Raw genomic sequence first — 16,020 nt, 5'->3', positions numbered from 1 at the left:
TGTGACACTTAAAAATTGAGAAGGATGCCCTAGCCTGTTTGGCTCATTGGATAGTGCGTCAGCCGGTGGTCTGAAGGGTCCAGGGCTCTATTCTGGTCCAGGGCACCTACCTTGGTTGCAGACTCAAATCTAGGCCTAGGTTGGGGCACATGCAGGAGGCAACCAATCGATGTGTCTCTCTCACATGAATAATGAAATGGCTATAAATATATCTATCTATCAACAATTACTCTAAATGCAAATGGATTAACTGCTCAAATCAAAAGACGTATGGAGGCTAACAAAACAAGACACTTACAATATTCTGTCCAAAAAAGACACTTCAGATCAAAAGACACACAGATTGAAAGAGATAGGAAAAGATATTTCATGAAAATGAAAAGAAACAAACAAACACAAAAAGCTGGGATAGCAAATCTTATACCACACAAAATATGATTTAAAACAAAGGCTATATAAAAGAGCCAAAGAAGGACCCACCAATTCCACTTTAGGTTATTTTTCCAAAGAAACCCAAAACGCTACATTGAAAAGACATATACCGCCCTAGCTGGTTTGGCTCAGTGGATAGAGCATCAGCCTACGGACTGAAGGGTCTCGGGTTCAGTTCCAGTCAAAGGCATATACCTTGGTTGCGAGCACATCCCCAGAAGGAAGTGTGCAGGAGATGGCTGATTGATGTAAAAAAATCAATAAAATATATTAAAAAATAAAAATAAAGAAACATGCCCAGGTTGCGGGTTTGACCCCCAGTAGAAGGTGTGCAGGAGTCAGCCAATCAATGATTCTCTTTCATCATTGATGTTTCTATCTCTCTCTCCCTCTCCCTTCCTCTCTGAAATCAATAAAAATATACTTTTTAAAAAAAGAAAAAACATATACATTCATGTATTCATTCCATTGTTATTTACAATAGCCAAGATATGGAAGCAACCTACATGTCCATCAATAGATGAATGGATAAAGAAGAGGTGGTGCATACACACTATGGAATATAACTCAACCATAAAAGAATAAAATCTTGCCATTTGTTGCAACATAAATGGACCTAAAGGGTATTGTGCTGAGTGAAATAAGTCTGACAAAAAAAGACAAATGCATATGATTTCACTTATATATGGAATTTAAAAAAATAAAATACATATGTAATTGTAAATAAATGCCAGATTTTTTATATTAAAAGTTTTTAAATTTTATTGATTGTTTTTAGAGAGAGAAAAGAAGGGAGAGAGAAACATCAATTGGTTGCCTCCTGCAGGGTCTCCAAATGGGGATCAAACCCCCAACTATGGGTATGTACCCTGACCAGAAATTGAACCTACCATCTTTTGGTGCATGGGACATCATTCCAAGCAATTGCTTACACTGGCCAGGGCAAGATAAAATAAAAATAAAAATAAGTTGATGCAAAATGGTCTCTATTATAGCTATATAGTTTTAATGTTCTGAATAGTTCAAAACAGAGATAACATATTAAACATGTTACCACAAATTCCTTGTGCAAAGTAGAGCTACAAAGTGATATGTGAAGTTATTTTTAATAAGTAAAACTATATTTCTAAAAGAAAAAAATTAAAATTTATTATTAAATGATATGAAAAATAAGGTACACATTTCATATTATCAAAATCACAATTAAAACCTTGCAGGAATAAGTGTTTTTAAAATAATCTACACGTTTCTAACTTAGAGGACAAGAGTAAAGCCATAACAGGTATCATATATAATAAAAGGGTAATATGCAAATAAACCGAAGAGCAGAACAACCAAACAACCAATCAAAGCATAATATGCTAATGATATGCTAAGGCTGCTCAACCACTCGCTATGATGAGCAGTGACCAGCAGGGAGCAGACAGTCAACTGGTGGACTAGTTGCTATGATGTGCACTGATCACCAGGGGGCAGATGCTCCGACCGGTAGGTTAGCTTGCTGCTGGGGTCCAGCCAATCGGGACTGAGCGAGATGGGCTGGACATGCCCTGGAGCCCTCCCGCAGCCCCTCCCCAGCCCTTTCGTGCACCAGTGGGGACCCTCGGCCTGGCCTGCACCCTCTCACAATCCCGGACCCCTCAGGGGATGTTGGAGAGCCAGTTTCAGCCCAGGCCCACAGGCCACTCCCCTTGGGAGGGTGCCAGATGCAGGGCTCATAGCTGGTGAGTGCTACTGTGGCAGCATGAGCCTCTCCTGATCAGACTGATTGGGTGCAAGCCCGCGGCAGGCACAGTGGGGCCAGGATGAGTGGGAGCAGCAGGTAGGAGCTACAGGTGGCGTTGGACTGCAGGTTTCAGCCCGATCCCTGCAGGCCACCCAGAGGGACCCCACCCATGCACAAATTCATGCACCAGGTCTCTAGTCCTATATAATAAAAGACTAACATGCAAATTAACCAAAGGACAGAATGACCGGTAGCTATGATGCACACTAACCACCAGGGGGCAGACGCTTAATGCAGGAGATGCCCCTTGGTAGTCAGTGCGCTCCCACAGGGGGAGCACCACTCAGCCAGAAGCCAGGCTCACGGCTGGCAAGCGCAGCTGTGGTGGCAGGAGCCTCTCCCACCTCCGCTACAGCGCTAAGGATGTCCAACTGACAGCCTAGGCTGCTCCCCAGGGGAAGCAGGGCTAAGCCATCAGTTGGACATCCCCCAAAGGCTCCTGGACTGTAAGAGGGTGCAGGCCAGGCTGAGGGACCCTTCCAAGTGCATGAACTTTGTGCACCAGGCCTCTAGTAATAGAATAAACAGCTAAAGCAATCTATCATTCTGAGTACATGTTACAGCAGAGCTGCTACACCAACTCTGGGCTTCCTATCCAGGGATTCTTGACTCAGAGAAAAATGAATGTCGACCTTGTTTAAACCTAAAAAATAATAATAATAATAATAATAAATAGATAGCTAGATAGATAGATGCTAAATTATAGTTAGATAGATGATAGATAGATAGATAGATAGATAGATAGATAGATAGATAGATACTAGGTGTACTGGTTAATAATGCAGATTTTTTTCAATAGATGGAGTTACAAATATGTTGATATATATGTGATTTGATATGTATTCTATTTTGTTGTATTGACAACAAGCTTCAAAACTTCATATGTCAAATTTGCTGAAGGTTTTAACATAAGAGATATTTTTATGCTTAAAAATGTCAAATTTCGTGCCCCCCCAAAAAAGAGCATTTGTGGGAAGCTTTAATTCATTACTTTATTTTGAAGAAAAGTGCTGCTGAAAGTTATTGTATACTTCGGGAAGCTTATGGTAAACATGCTCCATCTCAAGATACTTGTAAACGCTGGTTTAAATGCTTTAAAAGTGATGATTTTGATGTGAAAGACAAAGAACGTCCAGGTCAACCGAAAAAGTTTGAAGACCAACAATTACAAGCATTATTGGATGAAGATGCGTGTCAAACTCAAAAACAACTTGCAGAAAGATTAAATGTTGCTCAAAAAACAATTTCCGATCATTTACAAGTATTGGGAAAGATTTTAAAGGAAGGAAAATGGGTGCCACATCAACTGAACGAAAGACAAATGGAAAACCAAAAAGTCATCAGTAAAATGTTGCTTCAACGGCATGAAAGAAAGTTTTTTTTGCATCAAATTGTGACTGACGATGAAAAGTGGATTTATTTTGAGAATTCCAAACGCACAAAATCATGGGTTGATTCAGGTCAACCATCAACATCGACTGCAAGGCCAAATCGCTTTGGAAAGAAGACAATGTTCTGCATTTGGTGGGATCAGGAAGGTGTGGTGTATTATGAGCTTCTAAAACCAGGTGAAACTGTTAATACTGATCGCTACCAACAACAAATAATCAATTTGAACTACGTTTTGATCCTAAAACGACCAGAATGTGCCAGAAGACACAGCAAAGTAATTTTGCTCCATGATAACACACCATCATACACTTCAAAACCAGTTAAAGACACGTTACAAGATCTTGCCTGGGAAGTATTAACCCACCAGCTGTATTCAACAGACCTTGCTCCTTCAGTTTACCACTTGTTCTGATCCATGGCACATGCACTTTCTGAGCAGCACTTCAAAACATAAGAAGTAGAAAAATTGGGTCTTTGAATGGTTTGCCTCAAAACAAGAAAAGTTCTATAGGGACAGTATACACAAATTACCTGAAAGATGGGAAAATGTGTAGCCAGCGATGGACATTACTTTGAATAAAGCACTTTTGATGTTTCTCTTGAAATTATTGTGTTTTCTTTGATTACAAAATCCACATTATCAAACTGGTACAACTGGTAGATGATAGATAAAATAAAATAATCTACATTTCATAGTCAATTTATGTATGCTGATACAAATGGGAATAATATTTAATAATTATCATTAAAACACAAACATTTGATGTAATGACTCTAACATGTTGTTCATTGGGAATAATATATGTGCACACCCAATCCAGGGATGGAGTTGTACAGGAGACATAAAGAACCATAATGACTTGACCCATGTGTATGTGATAGAGGGGTTGTTCATGAAAGCAAATCTGAGTTCCCTGGGGTACTGGCAACCCCTGGAGTCTTCAGGCAAATACATAAAAATCTCTGCTCCCAGTGCCTGACACTCCACATTCACCACATTCTAGGCAATGAAGACTACATTTGAAGCAGGTGAGCAAGTTATGTATTGATGTGGGATAACCTTATAGGGGGTAAAACGGAGAATATACTACTGAAACTAAAGGACTATGGGGCCTAAGGTAAATATTTGAGAATATTAAGACGTTTGTCTGACATTAAGTCAGCAGATTAATATCTAATGCTCTCCAATTTAAAGCGCAAGGTGATTGACTACCTTCTCTAGGAAGGCATCCAAGCCCGTTAATTTGTAATTAGACAATATACTTTTGTTTGGATCTTTTCACCATGGTGTTATAAATGCAATCAAACAATCACATAGGATTGCACACTGATTTAAATGCATCAAATATTTATATAACAACAGTTTATCTTTAAACTGCCAAATGACTTCATTCCATTCTCAACCTGGCATCCTATAGCCAAGTAGATTGAATTAGCCATTCTGTTGGGTTCCTATGATAGTATTTTTTTGCCACTAACATGTTCACTTAGCATATTGTTTTATGGGCTATATAAGCATCTATTCCTCTGTAAGATTGTTACCTCACTGAAAAAAAAAAATGAACTAACATTCTTCAACACACTGGTTGTGAGCACATGGGGTTGGCCAAATTTTCCTGTGATGACATACGAATAAACATCTGCTATGGGCTTTTCGTCCTAATGTCAACAGTGATTTTAGATGTTAAACTAATTTGTGTTTCATATATGCTTATTCTCCACGCTGTCTTTCGCATCCCTGCCCAAGATGCTCATCACAAAGCTCTCAACACATGTGGTTCCCGTGTCTGTGTCATTATCCTCTTTTATGGGCCTGGGATCCTCTCACCCCTCACTCACCGGCTTGGACACCACATTTCATCCCACATCAATGTACTCCTTGCCAATGTCTGCAGACTGATACCTCCCATGCTAAATCCCATCATTTATGGGATCAAGACCAAACAGATCAGGGACTAAATTACTTATGTCTTGCTTTCCAAAAAAATATGACTTTGGGTAAATGTTGGCAACTTCAAGTGTGCAAACATTTATATAACGTGGGTACTAAAATGAGAAGAGATTGAGCAAGGGATTTAAAACAGTTGAAAAAATAATTATGAAAATATGTACAAGTCCAGTAAGTGCAGTCCCAAACAAGAATTTAAAGAGGCTCACACCAAGACACACAGTGATTAAAATGCCAAAGATCAAAGACAAACAGAGAATCTTAAAAGCAGCAAGAGAAAAGCAGTTAGTTACCTACAAGAGAGCTTCCATAAAACTCTCAGCTGATTTCTCAACAAAAACTTTGCAGGCCAGAAGGGACTGGCACAAAAGATTCAAAGTGATGAAAAGCAAGGACGTACAACCAAGATTACTCTACCTAACAAAGCTATCATTTAAAATAGGATAGATAAAGAGCTTCCCAGACAAAAAAAGCTAAAGGTGGTCATCACCACCAAACCAGTATTACAGGAAATGTTAAAGGGTCTTCCAGAAGAAGGAGGAGGAGGATCAGGAGGAGGAGGAGGAGGAGGAGAAGATTAAAAATATCAATAATAGGAGAAACCAAGATGTCGGCATAGGTAAACACCTGAACTTGCTGCCTCGCACAACCACCTAAAAACTACAACTAAAAGACAAAATGGACATCATCCAGAACCACAGGAAGGCTGGCTGAGTGGAAATTCTACAACTAGAAAGGAAGAGAAAAGCAAACTCAGAGGCGGTGCGGAAGTAAAGTGCACAGGCACACGCAGAAAGAACGTGGCTGGCTTTTTCAAGCAGGAGGGAGACACAAGTTCCCCACTGCTCTGAACTCTAGTTCCGGGAGAGACTCTGGGGACCCAGACTCATACATGGAGAAACTGGACTGTCGGGGAGAAACTGGTCACCCCTAACTGCCCTAACCTGTAAGACTGGTCACCCCTAACTGCCCCTAACTGCTTCTGCCTGCCAGCCTGATCACCCCCTAACCACTCCCCTGCCAGTCAAGGGCATGTACCTCAGTTGCAGGCACATCCCCAGTAGGGAGTGTGCAGGAGGCAGCTGATTGATATTTCTCTCTCATCGATGTTTCGAGCTCTCTATCCCTCTCCCTTCCTCTCTGTAAAAAATCAATAAAATATATATTTTTTAAAAAGATACTGAAAACCTATTTGAAGAAATAATGACAGAAAACTTCCCCCACCTGGTAAAAGAAATAGACTTACAAGTTCAGGAAGCGCACAGAACCCCAAACAAAAGGAATCCAAAGAGGACCACACCAAGACACATCATAATTAAAATGCCAAGAGCAAAAGACAAAGAGAGAATCTTAAAAGCAGCAAGACAAAAACAGTTAGTTACCTAAAAGGGAGCACCCATATGAATGTCAGCTGATTTTCGACAGAAACTATGCAGGCCAGACGGAAGTGGCAAGAAATATTCAAAGTGATGAATAGCAAGAACCTACAACCAAGATTACTCTACCCAGCAAAGCTATCATTCAGAACTGAAGGTCAGATAAAGAGCTTCAAAGATAAGAAAAAGCTAAGGGAGTTCATCACTGCCAAGCCAGTATTATATGAAATGCTGAAATGTATTCTTTAAGAAGAGGAAGAAGAAGAAAAAGGTAAAGATAAAAATTATGAACAATAAGTACATATCTATCAATAAGTGAACCTAAAAATCAAGTGAATAAAAAATCTGATGAACAGAATAAACTGGTGAATATAATAGAATCAAGGGCATAGAATGGGAGTGAACTGACAATCCTCAGAGGGAAAGGGGTGTTTGGGGTGCAGGAACAGACTGGACAAAAATCATACACATATGGATGAGGACAGTGGCGGGGGGGTTAAGGGCAGGGGGTGGGGTGGAAACCGGGTGGAGGGGAACTATGGGGGGAAAAAAGAGTAACAACTATAATAATCTGAACAATAAAGATTTAATTTAAAAAATATATCAATAGTAGTTCAGCCAGAGGGCTCAGTGGTTGAGCATCGACCTATGAACTACGAGGTCATGGTTCAATTTCTGGTCAGGGCACATGCCCGAGTTGTGGGATTCATCCCCAGTGTGGGGTGTGCAGGAGGCAGCTGATCAATGATTCTTTCTCATCGTTGATATTTCTATCTCTCTCTCCTCCCTTCCTTTCTCTGAAATCAATAAAAATATATTTTTAAAAATATTTAACAATAATAAAATAGAAATAAATACATATCTATAATTGCTTTATAAGCAAATTGATTAAATGTTGCAATTGGCTGAATGGATAACAAAACATGACCCTTACATATGCTGTCTACAAAAGACTTACTTCAGATCAAAAGACACAAACACACTAAAAGTAAAGGAATGGAAAAATATATTTATGAAAATGGGGAAAAAAAGAAGTTGGGCTAGCAACATTTATACCAGAAAAAGTACACTTTAAAATATAGGCTATAACAAGAGACAAAGAAGAACCCAGCAATTCCACTTTTGGGAAGTTATTCAAGGAAACCCAATTACTGAAAGAACAGTAATAATGCCTCCAAGTATAAGACTGGGTTTGTCTCTTTTTCATGCAGTTCTGTGGTTTTGGCTCACATATTTTGACCTTCTGTTGTTAGGGGTATACACATTTCAATTGTTGTGTCTTCTTGGAGAATTGACTACTTTATTATATAATGCACTTGTTTATCTCTGATACTTTTTCTTTTCTGAAGCATGCTTTGTCTCAAATTAATATAGCTACTTCAGCCCTAGCTGTTTTTGCTCAGTGGATAGAGCATCGGCCTGCAGACTGAAGGGTCCCAGGTTCCATTCCAGTCAAGGGCACATACCCGGGTTGCAGGCTCAATCCCCAGTGGGGGGCGTGCAGGAGGCAGCTGATCAATGATTATCTCTCATAATTGATGTTTCTATCTCTCTCTCCCTTCCTCTCTGAAATCAATAAAAATATATTTTAAAATATAGATATATAATAGAGGCCCGGTGCACAAAATTTGTGTATGAGAGGGGGTCCCCTCAGCCCAGCCTGCACCCTCTCCAAGCCAGAACCCCTCCGGGGATCGGGCCTAACCCGGCAGTCCGACATCCCTCTCACAATCCTGGACCGCTGGCTCCTAATCACTCACCTGTCTGCTTGCCTGGTCACCCCCAACTTCCCAACCCTGCCAGCCTACTCGCCCCTCACTGCCCCCCCTGCCAGCCTAATCACCCCCAACTGGCCCCCCTGCCATCCTGGTCACCCCCAACTGCCCCCCCACTGGACTGGTCACCTCTTATTGCCCCCCCTGCCAGCCTGGTCACCCCAACTGCCACCCTCCGCCAGCCTGGTTGCCCCCAACTGCCCCCCTGCCAACCTGGTCACCCCTCATGGCCCTCCCGCCAGCCTGGTCACCCTACACAGGCTACTTGTTCAGTCGTTTGGTCGTCCCTCACTAACCCCTCAGCTGAAATGGTCGCCCCACACAGCTTGCTTGTTCAGTCATTTGGTGATCCCTCACTAATCCCCCTGCTGGCCTGGTCATAGGCAGCCACCTTGTGAGGGCGTGATGGTCAATTTGCACATTACCTCTTTATTATATAGGATACTAGAGACCTGGTGCACGAATTCGTGCACGGGTGGGGTCCCTCAGCCTGGCCAGGGATCAAGGCCTATGGAGGGGGCGTGGCCGGCCGGCTGGGGGGGGGGGAGCTGCGGATGGTTGGCCAGCTGGCCCCACCCCTGATTGGATGGCTGGTCCAGCCGGGGGCAGGGGCCACAGGAGGTAGGGGGGGGTGCCAATTGGACCTGCATCAGGCCAGTTGGCAGCCGCAGTGCACATCATAGCGACTGGTCAAGCATCTGGTCATTGAGCTCTGGCTTGAGGGAACAATTTGCATATTAGCCTTTTATTATATCCTATCTAATAAAAGAGAAACATGCAAATTGACCGTACCTCCGCTACACCACAAGCCACGCCCACCAGCCAATCAGGAGCAAGTATGCAAATTAACCCAACCAAGATGGCAGCATCCACGGAGCTGGAGCAAGTAGGAGGCTTGGGTTGCCCCCGGCGATAGAGGAACCTTCTTCGGCCCTGGCCTCCGCTCAAGGCTACAAAGTTTTAATTATAGAAGATAAATAAATCCCAACAAAGAGGGCCGCGGCCATGGAGCTGGAGCCAACCAGAAGCTTGGGTTGGCCCTGGTGATGGAGGAAGCCAAGCTTCCCACTGCCCTGGCCTGCCCTGGCCTCCACTCAAGGCTACAAAATTTCAATTATAGAAGATAAATAAATCCAAGATACCTGCTTCCAGCCTATGCTTGGGTCACTGGGGGGCGTGGCCGGCCTGCAAACCACCACAGGCCCCTCGCCCAGGCTGCCCCACACCCCAAGGGAACCCCTACCCTGATCTGAGACACCCTTCATGGCAAACCAGCCAGCCCCCACCTGTGCACCAAGCCTCTATCCTATCTAATAAAAGAGTAATATGCAAATTGACTGTCACTCCAACACACAAATGGCTGCCCCCATGTGGACACAAGATGGCTGCCACCAATGGCCAGCAGGGGAGGGCAGTTGGGAGGGACCAGGCATGCAAGGAAGGGCAGTTGTAGGTGATCAAGCCTGCAGGGAAGGGCAGTTGGGGGGGACCCAGGCCTTCAGGACAGGGCAGTTAGGGGTTACCAGGCCTCCAGAGGAGGGCAGTTGAAGGGGACCAAGCCTGCAGGGAAGGGCAATTTGGGGTACTCCAGCCTGGAGGAGAGGACAGTTGCGGGGGGGACCAGACCAACAGGGGAAAGCAGTTAGGGGCAATGAGGCTGGCAGGGAAGGGCAGTTAGGGGTGACCAGGTCGGCAGGGGAGGGCAGTTGGGGGGACCAGGCCTGCAGGGCAGAGCAGTTAGGGGTGACCAGGCTGGCAGGGGAGGGAAGTTAGGGGCAATCGGGCTGGCAGGGAGCAGTTAGGCATCAATCAGGCTGGCAGGGGAGTGGTTAGAGGGTGATCAGGCTGGCAGGCAGAAGCAGTTAGGGGCAATCAGGAAGGCAGGCAGGCGAGCAGTTGGGAGCCAGCAGTCCTGGATTGTTAGAGGGATGTCCAACAGCCCGTTTAGGCCCGATCAGAGGGATGTCGGACATCCCTCGAGGGGTCCCAGATTAGAGAGGGTGCAGGCTGGGCTGAGGGACACCCTCCCCCCGTGCACAAATATCGTGCACCTGGCCTCTAGTAGGATATATATATAGCTACGTCAGCTTTCTTTTGATTAGTGTTAGCAGATATATCTTACTTCATCCCTTTATTTTTAACACACTAAAATCTTTATGGGTAAAATGAATGTCTTTGTAGCTGGGCAGGGGTGGGAGGTTGTGGTAAAAAAAAATAATAACATAATATCTACCTTTCTAACAAAATTGTAAGTACACAATTCAGCAAGCACGTCAAATTTGTGGCCCACAACGAACACTCATTAATGATTACTCATTTATTTCAGCCCTTTGCATTCAGCATGTCTCTATCGAAATAAACCTACATTTCTGTGAAAATTGAAGCTTTGGTTTTTGGGGGGCCCACATAAACTTAAACCTTGTTTATTTGGCCCATCTTAGCCTTTGAGTTTAACATGCTTGCAGTACAGTATTGTTAACTATAAGTATAACTACAGTTCAGCAAATCTCTAGAACCTTTTCATTTTGTATGACTAAAACCTCAGACTCACTGAACATCAGTTTCCTATTTCCCTTTCTCCTCAGCCCCCAGTAATCAACGTTCTACTTTCCGCTTTTATAAGTTTAACTACTTTAGATACCTCATGTAAATGGTATTAATCCTCCTATGACTGCCTTGTTTCACTTAAAATAGTGTCCTTAAGGTCCATTCTTATTTTTACAAATGGCAGGATTTCATTCTATCTCATAGATAAATTTTATATATACATTACTTCTTTATCCTTTCATCAGCACACAGATATTTAGGTTATTTCCATATATGGCTATTGTTAATAATGCTGTGATGAATGTAGCAATATAAATACCTCTTCAAGATGCTGATTTCATTTCCTTGGAATACACATCCAGAAGTGGGTTTTCTGGATTATGTGGTAGTTCTGTTTTTAATCTTCTAAGGAACTTTCAAACTGCTTTCCAAAGTGGCTGAATCAATTTACATTCCCACCAATAGTGCACAATATTTCGCTTTTTTTTTCACATTCTCACCAACACTTGCTATCTCTTGTCTTTTTTATAATGCCATTCAAATAATGTAAAGTAATTAATAATTATAGTTTCAAGTTGTATTTCTTGATGATTAGTGATGTTGAGCATCTTTTTATGTACCTGTTGGCCATTTATGTTTTTTTTTAATATTTTTTTATTGGTTTCAGAGAAAAAGGGAGAGGGGGAGAGAGAAACATCAATGATGAGAGAGAATCATTGATAGGCTGCCTCCTGCATACCCACCACTGGGGATCGAGCCACAACCCAGGCATGTTCCCTTGACCAGAATCAAACCCAGGACCCTTCAGTCCATAGGCTGACGCTCTATCCACTGAGCAAAATCAGCAAGGGCTATATGTCTTTAAAGAACTGTCTAGCCCTTGCCAGTGTGGCTCAACTGTTTGAGCATCATCCCATGCACCTAGAGGTCACCAGTTTGATTCCTGGTCAGAGCTGGATCTGGGAGGGGGGGGGGTAGGGAGGGAGGGCAGCCAGCCAATCAACGTTTCTCTCTCTCTCTTTCCCTTCCTCTCTCTAAAATCAATAAAAAACATTTTTTAAAATAGAAAACTGTTTATCCAGATCCTCAGACCATTTTTAATTAGGTTGTGTGGGTGTTTTGCTCTTGCATTGTATGAGTTCCTTATATATTTTGCATATTAACCCCTTATCAGGTATCTGTTTTGCAAATATTTTCTCTAATTCCATGGTTTCTTATTTATTATGTTGATCGTTTCTTTTCCAATGCAAAGCCTTTTCATTTATCGCAGTTTCCCCTTATTGATTTTGCTTTTGTTGCTTCTAATTTTGATGTCAGATCCAAAATATCACTGGCAGACCCCATGTCAAGGATTTCTTATGTTTTCTTTTAGAAGTTTTATGCTTTCAGCCGAAACCGGTTTGGCTCAGTGGATAGATCGTCAGCCTGCGGACTGAAAGGTCCCAGGTTCGATTCCGGTCAAGGGCATGTACCTTGGTTGCAGGCAAATCCCCAGTGGGGGTTGTGCAGGAGGCAGCTGATCGATGTTTCTCTTTCATCGATGTTTCTAACTCTCTATCCCTCTCCCTTCCTCTCTGTAAAATATCAATAAAATATATTTAAAAAAAAAAAAAAGAAGTTTTATGCTTTCAGGTCTGATGTTTAGGTTTTTAATCCATTTTCAGTTCTTTTTTTGTGTGTGTGTAAGTTTGGGGTCCACTTTCATTCTTCTGTGATTATCCAGTTTTATGAACAACATTTATTTAAGAGACCATCCTTTCCCCAACAATTATCCTTGGTTCCCTTGTCAAATATTAGTTCACCGTATGTGTAAGCGTTTACTTCTTTCTGTGTGTTCTGTTCCATTGATCTATGTGTCTGTTTTTATGCCAGTACCATATTGTCTGATTATTGTAGCTTTGTAATATAGTTTGAAATAGTTATAGATTCACAGGTGGTTGTAAAACACACACACACACAAAAACAAACAAACAAAAAACAAACAACATTGTAAAGTGTGATCCCTTGTACCATTCACTCAATTTTCCCCAATAGTAATATCTTGTATAACTAAAGTACAGTATCTAAACCAAGTGACATTGGTAAAATCCACATATCTTATTTAAATATCAACAATTTTAAATGCATATATTGTGTGTGTGTGGTTCTATGCAATATTACCATATGTATAGATTTATGTAAGCACCACTGTAATCAATTTAGAGAAGTGTTCTATTGATACCAAATTTTTGGACTAGAACCCGGATTCTTTGTCCGCCGGAATCGAAGAATGAATCCACAGACAGAAAGTGGTATAGCAAAGGTGGAAATTTATTGAAGAACAAGTACAGAATCCCACGTGGGGAGAGAGAAGAGTCCCACAGAATGGACTCCCATGTAGGGAGGGGGAAAGGGTCCCAATGAGTTCCTCTTCCCTATGGCTTATAAAGGCTGCAGATCCTGGTGCCTTGATATTCCCCCCTCTGATTGATCACTATTTCCTTAGACTGGTTACTATAGTAACTCCTGGGCTCAAAGGTTGAACCTCACATGGCAAAGGTGAGGTTCTCCCCCTTCCTTCCTTAATGTTTTCCTATTCCCTTTGGACTTTCTTCTCCTCCCTCTGAATGAAGGGCTTCCTTCTCTTTATTTTGTAAATATAGACCTTTTGCTGTTCCCAGCTTCCTCATTCTATGGAAATATACCTTCTGCTGCTCGGCAACCCTGTGCTTTCCTCCATGGTCCTCTTAATTTCCAAAATTTCTAAAATGTCCTAAACCTGTCCTATCTTACCACTCAAATTCCTGTTTCACTATTACCACAAAGTTCTTTCATGCTACTTCACTCACCTCTCTCCCTTTTTCTCCCCCTTTCTCTCTCTCTCTCTCTCTCTTATTGTCAGTTGAATACTCATATCTATAACATTCTTGGTGAACTTGCTTCAGAAATACAATCTTCGAGCTATTTCCTAGTGTTTCAGTTTACCACTAATATTTCCACCCACCACTTCCATAGATCACACCATGTATAGCTATAGATGCTGAAAACTCTGATCCTCTTTCAAAGTTATTCCTGCTTTGGGAAAAACATGTGAACAGCCTGCTCTCGGATTTGCTTGGTCTTGATCCCATACATGATGGGATTCAGCATAGGTGGAACCAGAATGCAGACATTAGCAAGCAAAATGTGAATATGAGGAGGAATGTGGCATCCAAACCGCTGAGTAAGAGTAGTGAAGATGGCAGGCCCATAAAAGAGGATGATGATGCAGACATGGGAACCACATGTGTTGAGAGCTTTCTGACGAGCATCTTGTGAAGACATGTGAAAGACAGCATGGAGAATCAGCACATAGGAAACAAAAATTAACAGGGCATCTAAAACCACTGTCGTTATTATTACAAAAAGTCCATACCATATGTTCACTCGAATGTCATTACAAGCATATTTGGCCAAGCCGATGTGTTCACAAAAGGTATGCGGAATAATATTATTTTGGCAGAAGGTCAACCTTTTCAAAAGAAATATTATGGGGAAAATTGTACAATAACTTCTCAAAAAGATGGTAACACCAATTTTCCCAATCAGTGTATATGTAAGAATAGCTGTGTATCTCAGTGGGTAGCATATGGCAATGTAACGATCAAATGCCATCACCAGCAGGATCCCTGACTCAGAGATGAAAGTGCAGTGGATGATGAAGAACTGAGTGATGCAGCGATCCAGGGAGATCTCCCCAGCACGGAACCAGAAGATGGCCAAGGCCTGAGGTACTGTGCACGTGGAGAGGACAATGTCTGCTCCGGCCAGCATGCAGAGGAAGAGGTACATGGGTTCATGGAGGCTGCTCTTTGTGAGGATAACAATGATGAGCAGGCTATTGCCAAGCAGGGCAATGATATAGGAAATGAAGAAGGGGATGGAAATCCACATGTGCTGGTTCTCTAGGCCAGGGATGCCCAGCACGCAGAACACCATGTGGCTAACACTAGTGTGATTTAAGGTAGTCACATGTGGGGAGACCACCACAGACATCACTTCTTATTCACAGACACAGGAAAACATAGTATTCCTTGTAATATTCGTTCTGAAGGCACCAAGAACTTTTGACATATTCTGTCTTCTTTGAACATGCAAATAAAAAGAAACATATAAGGTAATAGAATATAGTCTTTGCCTTAATGAATGATAGTCTGATTAAAAGATATACATATTTCCAGCTAATCAAAGAAAACATTTTGTTGTATGTACTTCTCCTACAAACAGAGGATTAGGAAAAGACAAAAGGGAATTATTCTATGTATCTGGAAAGGCTGTAACAAGTGTTTCTTAAACGTGAAGAACTTGAACTGACCTTTGTGGTGGGCACTTTATCATAAAGAAAAGTAAAAAAATAAAGAGAAACAACAAAAGAAAACATGGGTATTCAAATCAAAGTATAGCATCTTCGTGAAACAGTGTTCAGCTCAGGGTGGCTGTGCATAGGGAATACTGAAAAAAGCAGGGAGATGTTTGTTCAGGCAAATTTGGTATAATTGTCGTAAATGAGATTTGAAATCTCTCTGACTTCACCATATACAATCTGCTCGCTTGTGAAGAGAGTCAAGGGAACTTGTGTGCCTGTGTGCCTGAGGTGAGGCATTGCTCATGCTCACAACTTAAGGAACTAAGTTTATAAATGACTAAAATTTGAAAGTAAGGCATTGTTGCTGGGAGGCATTGTGCATGATATTTTAAAGCTTTTTCTTCAGGTGGAAATTCTATCATTTAATTCTTAGTGTGCAT

General features: G+C 42.0%; 1 protein-coding gene across 1 annotated transcript; it reads right to left on the bottom strand.

The window, feature by feature from the left end:
• Positions 1–14,301: 14,301 nt before the first annotated feature.
• Positions 14,302–15,270, bottom strand: LOC308233645 (olfactory receptor 52B4-like; the record flags this gene model as incomplete). The annotated part of the gene is made up of 1 exon (XM_080640624.1): positions 14,302–15,270. The coding sequence occupies one exon, from the start codon at positions 15,268–15,270 to the stop codon at positions 14,302–14,304; it is 969 nt and encodes a 322-aa protein (XP_080496750.1).
• Between the last annotated feature and the right edge of the window lie 750 nt (positions 15,271–16,020).

This window comes from Plecotus auritus (assembly GCF_963455305.1).
Source record: "Plecotus auritus genome assembly, chromosome: 9".
Lineage (NCBI taxonomy): Eukaryota > Metazoa > Chordata > Mammalia > Chiroptera > Vespertilionidae > Plecotus > Plecotus auritus.
Note: the sequence above shows the minus strand (reverse complement) of the source record. Positions and strands in the feature narration are given on the sequence as shown.